The sequence below is a fragment of the Staurois parvus genome, unplaced genomic scaffold (assembly GCF_062004578.1).
Source record: "Staurois parvus isolate SC_StPar_1 unplaced genomic scaffold, SC_StPar_1.0 ptg000604l, whole genome shotgun sequence".
Classification (NCBI taxonomy): Eukaryota; Metazoa; Chordata; class Amphibia; order Anura; family Ranidae; genus Staurois; species Staurois parvus.
The window spans coordinates 3,167,440-3,182,028 of NW_028318400.1; the positions used below are offsets into that span (position 1 = coordinate 3,167,440).

At 48.4% G+C, this 14,589-nt stretch overlaps 1 protein-coding gene across 2 annotated transcripts in view; it reads left to right on the forward strand.

The window, feature by feature from the left end:
* The first annotated feature begins 1,734 nt into the window (after positions 1-1,734).
* PANK1 (pantothenate kinase 1) overlaps positions 1,735-14,589 on the forward strand; it is a 75,599-nt gene continuing 62,744 nt past the window's right edge. Inside the window, exon 1 of one of the 2 annotated variants that reach the window (XM_089692772.1) lies at positions 1,735-2,167. In XM_089692772.1, coding sequence (XP_089548898.1) covers positions 1,954-2,167 — 214 coding nt within the window. In that variant the 5' untranslated portion in view covers positions 1,735-1,953. Of the gene's footprint in view, positions 2,168-6,274; positions 6,468-14,589 lie in introns of those variants that run through there. The other variant, XM_089692773.1, reaches the window with a different exon arrangement.

Below are 14,589 nucleotides of genomic sequence, written 5' to 3' on the forward strand. Positions count from 1 at the left end.
CCCCATGAGTTGTCAGTCCGCCCCTGATGCAAAGTGAGTCTGGGTTCACAAATATGCAGTGCGGTATATCACATGTGATTCTCAACGCACCTCATTCCTGTGCAAATCACATGTGAATTGTGCGCGGTGCGATTGGAGCCATACATTTTATATGGCTACAATCATGCCGCATCCACACCGAAAAGGTACAGGATCCTTTTTTTGGTCCGTACTAGAATCGGATCGCATAGGTATTCACACCCAAGCAATCCGATTCTGCACATTGCACCGTGCTTTGCGAACCGATTTCGGGGTGATGTTAACTTAACATACACATGAATGGGGTGCGATTGTGATGCGGTGCAGAATTTGGACAGAAAACGCTGTGAATTCTGCACCGCTTCAGTGTGAACCCAGGCTGAATCTGTATGAAAGGGACTTCATAATTATCTATCAGCTGCTACACCTGCAGGGAGCTAATGAAGAAAGTGGCAGGGACTGCATCCCTTTAGGGTTAGTTCACACCACAGAAACGCTGTCCAGATGCGTTCCAGATGTGTTTCTGCATGTGCGTTTTTGATGCATTTTTGGCGCATTCCAGTGCATTTTTAATGCATTACGGTTCATTTTTTCCCTTTTTCTTTTATTTAAATAGGAACATATGCATCCCAGTGCGTTCTGGTGCGTTTTTGAAGCGTTTTACCGCATTTCAGTACAGTTTTGTTCAAGAAAAATGTAGCCTGTTCTACTTTTTTCTGCATCCGGAACACACTGGAACTGCAAGCACTGATGTGAACTATGACATTGACAACCATATAATCTAATTTCTGTGCATTTTGGATGCAGAAAAAAAACAACTGAAACACATGTAATCTGAACTGGCCCTCAGACATGATTTCCCTGTGGGAGTATCTCCCCAAAAAGGACATTTTGTTGCAGGGGATGCCAAAAATCTGACTAGTATCTTAGTACATGCTTCTGAGGAAAGTGGCAGGGTCTGCATCCCTTTAGACTTTTCCTTTGGGAGTGTCTCACCATAAATGACATTTTATTTGCAGGGGATGCCAAAAATCTGACCTGTGTCTTAGCACAGACTACAGGGAAAATCAATGAGCCAATCACACAAGCAGGAAATATTTCTAGGCGGTGTTCCATACACCATCTGCGTACAGAAGGCCCCCGAGTAGCCATATTGCATTTTATAGAAAATGACGGCGCTGCAGAATGAAAAGGAAAAGTCATTTTTAATGCCATTCAATTACAATGTGACTTGTGTTGCAATTGTATACATTTGGTTTTATTTGCTATTTGTTTTTCCCCACAAACGTCGAGTTACCCTCAGGGGCGGACGGACAACTCATGGGGCCCCTGGGCAGTAGGGGATCATGGGGCCCCTGTGTGGTCGCCCACACTCAAAATAGCCTATGAAACGTACTAAGGGCATCTCATGGGGCCCCTTACTGAACCCGGGCCCGCGGGCAGTGCCCGACTTTCTGGTCAGTCCACCCCTGGTTACCCTTTAACTACAGGCCTATTGGGGGGGGGCATTTCTCATAGCCCCCCCAAAGGAGGCGCACACATGAATTTGCGATGGCCCACGTATCCCCCTATACTGAATGTCCTCAATCCGTGCATTGCAGCGATCAGTGTGCAGGAGAGCCACACAGAGTAGTCACCCTCCACACCGTGTACAATAGGGGAGGGGTTTAGCACGGGGGCGGGGCGACAGAAATCAGGTGATGTGTAGCAATCAGAGCGACACTGGAGGTTACACTGCACGCTTCACCTTGCCGATTTGCTCGCTCACGTGCGCTACCCCCTCCTCTTATGCGCCTGCGCAGTATGCATTCCCAAGCACCGAGCCGACAGGCTTGCCCCATGACAAGGACCGGCCTCGGCCAAGCCCCCGCTGACGTCACTCTCCCTCCCCGGGTCCAGCGCTCGCTGTGACGCCCCCCTGTGCACTTGGTAGTGATGGGGGATCCAGCGGAGCCCGAGGCGGCCTCTGCCCCCCGCCTGCAGAACGGATTCTATCCACCGGGGCTGGTGAACGGGGAGAGCAGCCGAGGCCCGGGAGAGCATGGTCCGCTCCGAGCCACCCCGGACTGTGGGCACCACCAGCACGGCTCCCCGGCCAAGAAGAGCCGAATGAGGCGGAGGATGGACTCCGGGAGGAGGAGCAGACCCCGTGAGTGTGACAGCGGGGGGGCACTGCAGTGTATGGGGGGGAGGGGTTCTGTCATCTGACACCTGCACTCACACCTGTGCTCCGTGCGCTGTGGTGTCATTCATTCTCAGGGCCCTTCACTCCATCTCATTGTCATCATTCTCAGGGCCCTTCACTCCATCTCATTGTCATCATTCTCGGGGCCCTTCACACTTTCTCATTGTCATTCATTCTCGGGGCCCTTCACACCATATCATTGTCATTCATTCTCGGGGCCCTTCACACCATCTCATTGTCATTCATTCTCGGGGCCCTTCACTCCATCTCGTTGTCATCATTCTCGGGGCCCTTCACACCATCTCATTGTCATTCATTCTCGGGGCCCTTCACACCATCTCATTGTCATCATTCTCGGGGCCCTTCACACCATCTCATTGTCATTCATTCTCGGGGCCCTTCACACCATCTCATTGTCATTCATTCTTGAGGCCCTTCACACCATCTCATTGTCATTCATTCTCGGGGCCCTTCACACCATCTCATTGTCATTCATTCTCGGGGCCCTTCACACCATCTCATTGTCATTCATTCTCGGGGCCCTTCACACCATCTCATTGTCATTCATTCTCGGGGCCCTTCACACCATCTCATTGTCATTCATTCTCGGGGCCCTTCACATCATCTCATTGTAGTTGCATTTATTCCAAACCACAACAGATGAAGGTGGATGTCCCTCTTCTGCCCCCTCCCCCAGTCATTGTACCGCAAGGCATGTCCAGAGGTGGGGGCATGGGATCAATCGCACCGCATTGCACGAATGCCTGTAGGTCCCATTCACACGTACCACTGTAATGCCCCTAAGACACGTGTGTTGTACATACGTGATGGCCACGTCACTGCCCTGCTCTGGAAGACAGGACTCTCCGGCTGTTTTTTCCATAAAGTGCACTAAAAACTGCAAATAAAAAATGTATCCACATCGCTGACACCGAGGTGACTGGGCCCTTGGCATGCATGTTGCTGCAGCAAGATGGTGTGAGCGGGTCCTGAATGTGATCATAATGCACCTGCATGGCGTCCTATGGGGTGCGCTGCGTCAGTGGACAAGGTGCCGCTACATATACACGTCTGCGCCTATCCATTGACTCTCCACCCAAGATGAAGGGGCCGCCTTTAGGCCCGGTTCACACCAGTGCCACTTGACATTTCAAGGTCACATGACAAGTCTCACCCTATATGCGACAATGGAAACATTCAAATCGATGCGACTCTGAAAAAGGTTCATGCTCTATTTTTTGCAACTTCATGTGCGATTTGCATTGATATCTGTGCATGAAGGCGCACAGATGCCAGTAAGCCACATATGAAGTCGCACTGATCAGCGGCTTTAAAATTGCGCTGAAGTAGCGTAAATTCAAAGCCGCATCCGGCCTGAACCAGGACCTAAAGTGGTTGTAAACCACAGACATGAAATATGAACAAAACATATTCTACAGTGTGTAATTGTATCAGTCCAGAGCAATCAGGAGAGATTTCTGTCTGCTGATCCCTTCCTCTGCTATCAACATGAGTAACATCTGACACATTTTCCAGACACCAAGAGAAAAATGGTGACAGTGGAGGGCACAGCCTGTGATTGACAGCCTCAGCTCTGTTCCTGTGTGGAGGGTGTGTGTGTCCCTCCTTCCAGTCAGTTCTCAGAGCTCTCCTCACTGATGTAACTTCAGATCCCTGCCCCCTGCTTTTCAGAGCTGAGAGATCCTGTGTCAATTCTGCTCTTTGAATGGATGTAGGGGACAGACAGCTGCAGATAAACAGATACAACTTGTGTAGGAGAATTAGTTTCATCTCTGTGTATCACCCGAGGCCAGTCACTTCACTGGGTATATGTGAGGATTTAGTCACTTTAACACAATGCACCTCAACAAGCATTGGGCAGTTACATGTGGACGGTGTCTGTCATTTATCTGTACAGGGCAGGGGCGGACTGACAACTCATGGGGCCCCTGGGCAATAGGGGATCATGGGGCCCCTGTGTCCTTGGCCAAATTAAAAAAAGCCTATGAAAAAGGTACCAGGGGCATCTCATGGTGCCCCCTACTGACCCCGGGCCCTTGGGCAGTGCCCGAGTTTCCAAATGGTCAGTCCGCCCCTGGTACAGGGTGATATGTCGCAGCTGATCGCAGACATGTGACTGTACCCACCGCAGAAGTACACTGATCTGGGTGGTGTCTGGTCCTAATCAGTCATATGAATGAGCCCCATAGTCTGTACTGGTTATGGCTCACGGGGGGGGGGGGTCATGACAGTAAGGGAGTTTAGATGGGATTGTGTGATATGAATGACGGGTGTGTAGGGGGCAGTCAGGTGGGAGTTTTGAATGCCCCCCCCCCCTAAGATAGCTGCAAATCTCCGCTGTCCAGTGACTGAGCCCTCCCCCCTCCACATCCCTAGTTTCTGTTCCAGCAATTTCTTGCTCAGAATATGGTGATGATTTTCTATGGGGTTCAAAATGTTGAGTGATTCATCACATAGTGACATCAGCATCTTGGCTCGGTGACATCACTAGCGGCAATCAGGCTTAATGCTTTTCTATGAAATGTTGCAGCAATTGCTGTGATTGGCTACTATTGCTGAAGGAGAGCGATTTTTAGCGGAGCACAACCCACTGCTGCAAATCGCTGGCAAGCCCTGCCAATGAAATGGCTAGCTGCAAAACCCCTCCTCTCCATCACAGCCAAGGAATCTGCCATCTTGGCTTCGGTTGGATCTGCAGTTGATATGACGCTGCACATGTGATCAGTTAGGTTACTTTCACACTGATCGCTGCAAAAACGCATAGGCGATTTTGCCGTGCTTTCTGAGCTTTTTTAAAGGACACATGACTTAAAAACTGCACCAAAAGCGCTTTTTTCAGGCGGTTTCCACAGATTTCAATGGGAAGAGGCATTTTTGGTGCGTTTTTTTAACTCGCCAAACTTGCTGCAAGCAGGAGTTTTTAATTGCTTTTTTTATGTATATACCTTCATTTTGTGTTTAAAATCACATTTGATTGCATCTGGTGTAATGCAGGCCATAGACGGGTCGTTTATTGGCTGAATTTTCATCCGCACCAAAAATCGGCCGATATTCACGCCATTAGTGGGGCAATACCATCGGCCGTCTTTCGCGGATCTTCTTGTTTGATTTTAGCGATCATGCTGGAAAAACAGCCGTTTTTCATGGACATTGGTGGCAGCATCAACCGATTTTTTGTTTATCGGTCGAAAATTTGTCCGATAAACGACCCGTCTATGGCCAGCCTAAGGCTTGGTTCACACCTCTGCTGTTTGTTGTTGATCCGTGTTGTAATGCTTTTTGCATTGTGCTTGCGTTTTTACACACGTATTTGCTGCGTTTTTAACACATTTTGCTTTCTTTTCAGCTTTTTTTTGTTGTTGTTGCTAGGCAGAAAAAAATACACAACGTGGTAAAAACACACTACATTCATTTCAGCAGCTTCTCCATTGAACTCTGTTGTTGCCAAAACAATGCTTTTTGCTTTTAAAAAAGTCCCCGACCCTTTCCAAAAATGCAGCAGCTCAAAAAAGCAGATGTGAACATGTCCCATAGGAAACCATGTTAAATGGACTGTAGTGCGTTTCTGTAAAAAGCACTAAAAAACACATTGGTGTGAACCAGGGGTGACGGAGCCCTCCGTTTTCACCCAGAAATGTCCTGTTTATTACAAAGCGGAGTGATGTAGGGGGGTGTGCAGTGTATGTAGATGCTGATGACATGATGGCTGTCCATTGATCCGGTGTACTAGCTCTGTACAGGGGAGCCTAGTCATCCAGGATAGCAGCACCTCATCTGGGCTGGCAGCACTCCCCCCTCTCCCTGTGTAGAGGGCTCTCCAGCCTCCCCATCAGCAGCATACAAGTCGGGGGAGGATTGGTGAGAACACAGTCAGTAGACTGCTTAAAATCAATGTGGTGTTAAATGCCAGACTGGAGCAGCCAATGAGAGCAGCAGAAAGCCAAACACACCTACTGACACCATGGGAGGCCGGACTGCTAATCAGCCAATCAGCCGGGAGGAAGCATGGCTTTTGTGGCTGCATTGTAAATACCATGTAGAGAAGGCACAGTTCACCGGGCGTTTCACAATTTATATGCAGGAAAGAAAAAAAAAAAGCGTGACCTTGTTCCTAGTGATTTCAGAGCAGACAGTCTTGAAATGCGAAGGTGCTGGTCGCATCTCTCTGGATCGTCATTCTGTCACTGAAGGCTTTGCTGCATTATACACCCAACAATGAAGCTCATTGATGGCAAGAAACATTGTAAGTACAATTGTGAACGCAGGCGGGGATTGCCCAACAGTGATGAGATGTAGGATTTCCAAAAGAGAGAGATCCAGCGCTTACATATGTGTGTCTGTAATGATGTATGTGATAGACAGTACAATGTGCATGTCATCACCAGTCATTGATATCATTAGCGGACACTTGGAGTGTGTGTATACAGTATATATGTCTGTACATACAGCCATCCATCCTAAAATGTGTACAGTATTCTTCCTTTTATTTCTCTTTACACTTTTTTTTTTTTATTATGTTTATTATTGTAATAATAATTTGCTCACATTTGCACCTAGGACTGTAAATTTGCTGTAACAGGCATTTATCAGTCACTTGTATTGTACATTTTGGTAGATGCTATTGTTGCTAGAATTATAGTAAGGGCAGCGCAGTGGCTAAATGGTTAGCACTTTGGCCTGGCAGTACTTGGGTCATCGGTTTGAATCCCAACCATGGCACCACCTGCCTGGGGTTTGCATGTTCTCCCTGTGCCTGTGTGGGTTTCCTCCCGGTACTCTGGTTTCCTCCCGGTACTCTGGTTTTCTCCAGGTTCTCTGGTTTCCTCCCGGTACTCCTGCTTTCCTCCCACACTCCAAAGACATGCTGGTAGGTTAATTGGCTGCTGTCTAAATTGGCCCTAGTATATGAATGTTAGGGACCTTTTGATTGTACGCCACTTGAGGGTTTGGGACTTGTGTGAATGAACAATAAATATGTAAAGTTCTGCATAAATTGATGGCGCTGTAGAAGTACCTGTGATAATAGTATTGTTGATGCAATTATAGTAAATGTTTAAAACATTTACAGTGACAAAAGCCAAACTGCATACTTTTAAATTAAATTTGCCTTTTCCTATTTAATCTGTGTAAAAAAAAAAAAACTAATGCTTGGCACTTCCTTAGCAGGGTGACAACAGGTTCCCCTGCAGTAAAATCACTGCGGTGTTGTCACCCTGTTCAGTGCTGTTTCACCTCACAAGTAGAGGAAGAGGGGTATCACAGTGCTGAAAATCCTGCTATGCAGGGCCAGTTCGCATTGGCTGTGTCTATCTTCTACTTCTGCATTGTGAATGACAGCATAGGGATGTCCATATCAAGGGGAAGGGGCGGAAGTGACACTGAGGGGGAGATTTGCTAAAACTGGTGGACTCAGAATCTGGTGCAGCTGTGCATGGCAGCCAATCGGCTTCTAACTTCAGCTTGTTTAATTAAGTTTTGACTTTAGGCCCGGGTTCACACTGATGCGGTGCAGAATTCTCAGTAGTTTCTGTGTGAATTCCTCACCGCATCAAAATCTCACCTCGTTCATGTGAACAGCTGAGGGTGTGTATGTTAAGTTAACAACACCCTGAAATCACTTCACAAAACGCAGTGCGATGTGCAGAATCGGATTACATGAGTGTGAATACCCATGTGATCCGATTCTAGTGCAGATAAAAAAAGGGTCCTGCATCTTTTTGGTGTGGATTCGGTGCGATTTGAGCCATACAAAATGTATGGCTCAAATTGTACCGCACAGAATTCGCATGTGATTTGCACAGGAATGCGGTGCGGTCCCTGTGCGAATCACATGTGATGTTCCGCACCGCAGAAGTTTGAACCCAGGCTATAACCTGGAAGCTGATTGGTTTCTCTGCAGAGCTGCACCAGATCTTGCACTCTCCAGTTTTAGTAAATCAACCCCACTATGTGCAGTGACACACGCTGGTAAACGCAGGCCACCACTAGACCATTTATAAAACAATTGTTTTCAATGTGCCTTGTTCACACCAAAACACTGGTGTGATGTGCGGAAAGGTGCAGCAGGTCTTCATTTTCAGCACAGCATTAGATGGCACCACAAGTCGTCAAACAGCAACACCACACACTGAGGTCCAGTGACTTGTGTGAAGTGTCCCTATGGGGGTTATTTACTAAAACTGCAAAGTGCAAAATCTGGTGCAGCTCTGCATAGAAACCAATCAGCTTCCGGGATTTATTGTCAAAGCTTAATTAAACAAGCTGAAGTTAGAAGCTGATTGGCTACCGTGCACAACTGCACCAGATTCTGAGTGCTCCAGTTTAAGTAAATCTACCTCTATGTGACACTTTAATAAAGTTGGACAAAAACAAGCAGTTTGCTGATGTGCACATCACACCGCTCCCTGCCGGAGCGAACACTGTAGCCTGCATGGTAGAAGGCTGCGTTTTATGGTGTGGACCTAGCCTTAGATTAGAGCACTGTAGCCCCTGTGTTGATGTATGAGGAGGAATTCCAGTGCGCCTCAACTAGGAGAGTTAAAAAAAAAAAAAATGGCAGTTACCAAAAGGAGCAGCAAGATGGACTGAATACTCAAACTTGGAAAACATATGTACACTATAGATGGACTTTAACACTGAATTCCATGCAAACATACCTCTACCCCTTTCTTGCTAAATTACCCATTCATTTAAAAAAATGCCCAAAATACCTACCTATGTTTATGGTCATGTGATGCACCATGTCCCTAGTCTTCTTGACTCTTCAGTGCAAAGTCAGAGGCTACTTTGGATGTCCACATCGCTGACTGGTGATATGGACACCTCCATCAGTGAAGATTCTGAGGACTCCAGCGGTGGACTGATGATGTGACATTGAGAGGCGCCACAAAACTGATTGGAGGGCCAAGACTGCAGCGGTGGACCACTGGTCTGCTGCCTCAGGATGGGTGCCACAAAGGGCTACATGACCACGAATAAGAGTAAGATGGTTTTAGTAAGGAGAAAAATCTGGTTGAAATGGGGATGCATGGGGGGAATTGGCAAATTTGCCTGAAGATGAACTTGTTTTTCAAAAGAGTATTTCATAAACCTCTCCATAAACACATCCAAAGGAGGATTTATTCCTTGTGTTTTGTTGATCGGAATCAACTCACAAAGTGAGAAGGCAATAACCCTGTGAGCTAAGTGACCGTTCAGTACCTACAGATCACGTATTTCTGGTTTACAGGGGTGTTTCTTGTAGAGATTGTTGCTGTAGGCTTTGATGTGAGTTGGAGAGGTTGCAGGAAAATAAGATCTTTGGTGTTTATTGAACTGGTGGTGGTTTGAATTTTCAGATGCCCCAAAGGCTGAAAAAGTGCAGTTTGTCTACTGGGGGAATGTGAAGATTGAGCGGACATCTGGTTAAAGGTTACAATGGGCTGTTTTGGTTTAAAAAGCAATGCTCACATTGTGGCAGTGTCACTGTAAGCTAAACAATGGCTGATCTTGGTATGTATATACAGGATCTTATATAATTAGCAGCCTGGGTGAACCAGTTTTCTAGTGCAAACTTATGTACAGATATTAAATCGCTATTGTTACATGCGTTGAGATGTTGGATCACTAGTATCTCATGCATAGAGATGTTGGATCGCTAGTGTCGCATGCGTAGAGATGTTGGATCGCTAGTGTCGCATGCGTAGAGATGTTGGATCGCTAGTGTCGCATGCGTAGAGATGTTGGATCGCTAGTGTCGCATGCGTAGAGATGTTGGATCGCTAGTGTCTCATGCGTAGAGATGTTGGATCGCTAGTGTCTCATGCGTAGAGATGTTGGATCGCTAGTGTCTCATGCGTAGAGATGTTGGATCGCTAGTGTTGCATGGGTAGAGATGTGGGATCGAGTGTGTTGCATGGGTAGAAATGTGGGATCGAGTGTGTCGCATGGGTAGAAATGTGGGATCGAGTGTGTTGCATGGGTAGAGATGCGTGATCGAGTGTGTCGCATGGGCGGAGATGTTGGGTTGCTGGTGTCGCATGGGTGGAGATGTGGGTTCGCTGGTGTCGCATGGGCGGAGATGTGGGTTCGCTGGTGTCGCATGGGCGGAGATGTGGGTTCGCTGGTGTCGCATGGGCGGAGATGTGGGTTTGCTGGTGCCGCATGGGCGGAGATGTGGGTTCGCTGGTGCCGCATGGGCGGAGATGTGGGTTCGCTGGTGCCGCATGGGAGGAGAGGTGGGATCGCTGGGGTCGCATGGGCGGAGAGGTGGGATCGCTGGTGCCGCATGGGAGTAGAGGTGGGATCGGTGGTGCCGCATGGGCGGAGAGGTGGGATCGGTGGTGCCGCATGGGCGGAGAGGTGGGATCGGTGGTGCCGCATGGGCGGAGAGGTGGGATCGGTGGTGCCGCATGGGCGGAGAGGTGGGATCGCTGGTGCCGCATGGGCGGAGAGGTGGGATCGCTGGTGCCGCATGGGCGGAGAGGTGGGATCGCTGGTGCCGCATGGGCGGAGAGGTGGGATCGCTGGTGCCGCATGGGCGGAGAGGTGGGATCGCTGGTGCCGCATGGGCGGAGAGGTGGGATCGCTGGTGCCGCATGGGCGGAGAGGTGGGACCGCTGGTGCCCCATGGGCGGAGAGGTGGGATCGGTGGTGCCTCATGGGCGGAGAGGTGGGATCGGTGGTGCCGCATGGGCGGAGAGGTGGGATCGCTGGTACCGAATGGGCGGAGAGGTGGGATCGGTGGTGTCGCATGGGCGGAGAAGTGGGATCGCTGGTGTCGCATGGGCGGAGAGGTGGGATCGGTGGTGCCGCTGGTACCACATGGGCGGAGAGGTGGGATCGCTGGTGCCGCATGGGCGGAGAGGTGGGATCGCTGGTGCCGCATGGGCGGAGAGGTGGGATCGCTGGTGCCGCATGGGCGGAGAGGTGGGATCGCTGGTGCCGCATGGGCGGAGAGGTGGGATCGCTGGTGCCGCATGGGCGGAGAGGTGGGATCGCTGGTGCCGCATGGGCGGAGAGGTGGGATCGGTGGTGCCGCATGGGCGGAGAGGTGGGATCGCTGGTGCCGCATGTGCGGAGAGGTGGGATCTCTGGTGTCTCATGGGCGGAGATGTTGGATCATTTTTGTGGAAAGCTTTTTTTCTGAAAAGAATATTATTTTCACACAAGGATTCTGCAGCTCTATATACAGCTCTTCCATGTCACTGTACCACCAGTCTGCAGAAGCAGCTCCAGGCACAATTAACATCCGTCAGTGAACTTCTAACACTTAATGGAACACCTGCAGCAAGGCTCATAGCGACTTTTGGGTTGGTGGAGGATTTTGGAGGATTCTGTACTTAAACTCTAGTCAAGACTTCTTTTCCTTTTCTTTTTTCCTCAGTGGACAACCTATTGTTCCTGTCTGTTCCTAAAGGGACCCTTCCCATTGCTGCTTCTGAATTTGAGAGTTGGTTGGATACCTGAGATGGTGGCACTGTGCATGATGTTTATTGGGCAAATATCCATGTTTGGGCAATGGAGGAAGAGCGGAGGACCTTCGTCTCCCAAGAATGTTTGGTTTGGGTTTGATTGCCAGGGTCTCGGAGGGAACTCTAGTACACCTTTATTTCTATACTGGCATGATCAGTCAGACGTTGTCTTATGTCTGTTGACATCTTTAAAGCCCAACTCCAGAGAAAGTAGCAATTCTCTCCTGCAGTGGGCTGGTCCTGCTTTGCATGGATTAACTAATCATGTAGGTCTAGGGGAAGGAAACGCAGTTTACCTACCTGATCCTCCGCTGCTCAGACAGATTGCGCTTCCCTACACTCTGGCAGTGGATTGTCTCTTGGAGTCCTTATTTCTCATGTAGGACCATGGGCTTTGCATCGATCTTGATGACATTCAAGAGCATCCTGACTAGTGGCTTGCAGGGGAGGAAAAGCTTTAGACTTCCCCACCGTCAGAATACACTGATCAGCGCTGCCATCTCTAGCTGGCAGTGCTGATCATGTGGAAAATGTCCAATAGTATGGTTGTACAGAGGTCAGTCAGTAGATTGTCTGTACATATCTGAATCGAAATTTGGACAGTCCCTGCAGAACCAACAGGATTTCGATCCATGTATGGCTGGCTTAAGGCTGCCCCCAGCCGTCCTGACTGTCTTTTGTTCTTCCAAAATCTGTGGGATCACACAACAGTCATCTAATGTCTGTACAGAGATTGCATTGCTTACTTAGAAAGATACGGAGAGTTAATCGTTGATGTAGTCTACATTGGTAAACAAGATACATTGCTTGATGTGTTGTTAAATATGCATCACTGAGAAGATATTCATTGAATGTTGTTCCTTTAATAACCATGATGTGAATGCTAAGAACCAAATACCATAAACAATCTCATTCCTCCTTAATTATAATCGTATTATATACAGGAAATAAACATGCCTCAACACAGTCTTTCCGAATTGGTTGTGGCAGGCACTTCTTAGAAGCAAACCAAATAATCCAGAAGCCTGGACAATACTGGGCTTTCTGGACATTAAACTGCTGCTGTCCCTCGACTTTTATAAGAAAAAAAATAGACAACATTGCACCACATGTAGCATTTCTACCACTAGTGCCCAATCTTGTTCCTTTTCCCTTGAATGTAAAAGATTAAATCTGATTTAGTACTGATCAGCCCCAGTGAATCTGCATATTGGTATAGACCAGTGGTGGGCAACCTTTTTTTTCAACTGAGCCAAATCTCGCCAAAACCACGATTGAAATTTATTTTGAGAGCCACATTTTTAAAACTGAAAATACATAGGATGGTACACTGTTTTTAGTTTCAATAAGTTTTTATAGTAATTCATCCCCCATATAGTAATTCATCCCCCATATAGTAATTCATCCCCCATATAGTAATTCATCCCCCCCTATAGTAATTCATCCCCCCCTATAGTAATTCATCCCCCATATAGTAATTCATCCCCCATATAGTAATTCATCCCCCATATAGTAATTCATCCCCCATATAGTAATTCATCCCCCATATAGTAATTCATCCCCCATATAGTAATGCATCCCCCATAGTAATTCATCCCCCATATAGTAATTCATCCCCCATAGTAATTCATCCCCCCTATAGTAATTCATCCCCCATATTAATTCATCCCTCATATAGTAGTAGTAAGTAAGTAGCAAGTCAAGTCCCTCCTGTGTCAATTCACTTACCTTTGCTCCGCGCGTTCCTCTCGCCGTGCTCCCCGCTCCGTTCCGGTCTTCAGGGCGGACTGTGAGAGGAGCCTAGCTCCCCTCACGTTCGTCACGCTGCCCCGCCTACACACATCCTGACAGCCAATCACTAGCTATCAGGATGTGAGTGGCAGCGAGACTGGCCAATCATTGCTGGGCTAGCTGCAGAGTCCTCGGCCACCCGAGAGGAGGGAGGGGAGCAGCCGCCCGAGAGGAGGGAGAGGAGGGAGGGGAGCGAGCGCCCGGCACACAGAAGAGCCGCATTAAAATGTGTAAAGAGCCGCATGTGGCTCGCGAGCCGCGGCTTGCCGACCACTGGTATAGGGTGTTCCAGAGGTCAAGATGTTCAACATCACTGCGGCTGCAAATGAACATTGATTTGACCTCACTAACAATTAGAAAATAAAATTAACATTCTTAGGCTACGTTCACACTACGTTGTGTGCAGGCAGCAGAGAGGCGTATGGGCAGCGTTTTTACCGCTTCCCAAACGCCTCTGCCAATTCTGCACATTACAGCACATGGTGCTGTTCTAACGGGAGAGTTTGCGTCGCGTTGCGTTGTGTCACGGCAAAACGGACACCTCTGATCGAGTCAGGAGGCGTTGAAGCCTCCTATTCTAGTCTATGGTGCCACTCCGCAAACGCCCGGCCGGCGGTTGCGGGGCATTTGCAGAGCGGTAACACCATTCAAACTGCATTATAGGCGTTTGTGGGGCGTTTTTAACGCTCAGCAAATGCCTAGCAACTGCCGCTAAACTGTGCATGCGGGGTTTGTGGAGCGTTTGCCGAGCATTAAAAAACGCTCCGCAAACGCCGGACCAACGCTTGCCAAACGCTATAGGGGCGTTTGGCAAGCGTTGGTAAAACAGCCAAGTGTGAACGAGCCCTTAGGCCTCATGTACACTGCTTCTCTTAAATGTGAGTTTAGGAGCTTTTAGCATTTTTTTTTTTGCCAAAGTCCCTGAACTCAACTCAATGAAAGATTTGGGTCCATGTACACATAGGCTTTTACCAGAGTTTAGAAGCAACAGCGTTTAGGGGCAGTTCAACATTGCTGTCCTGAATGCTGAAGAATCGCATTCAGGAGAGGAACGTTTTGGGCAAAAACACGCCTAAACGCTAGCCGCATTTAGCGCTTGGGCGTTTTTCATGTCCATGGAAA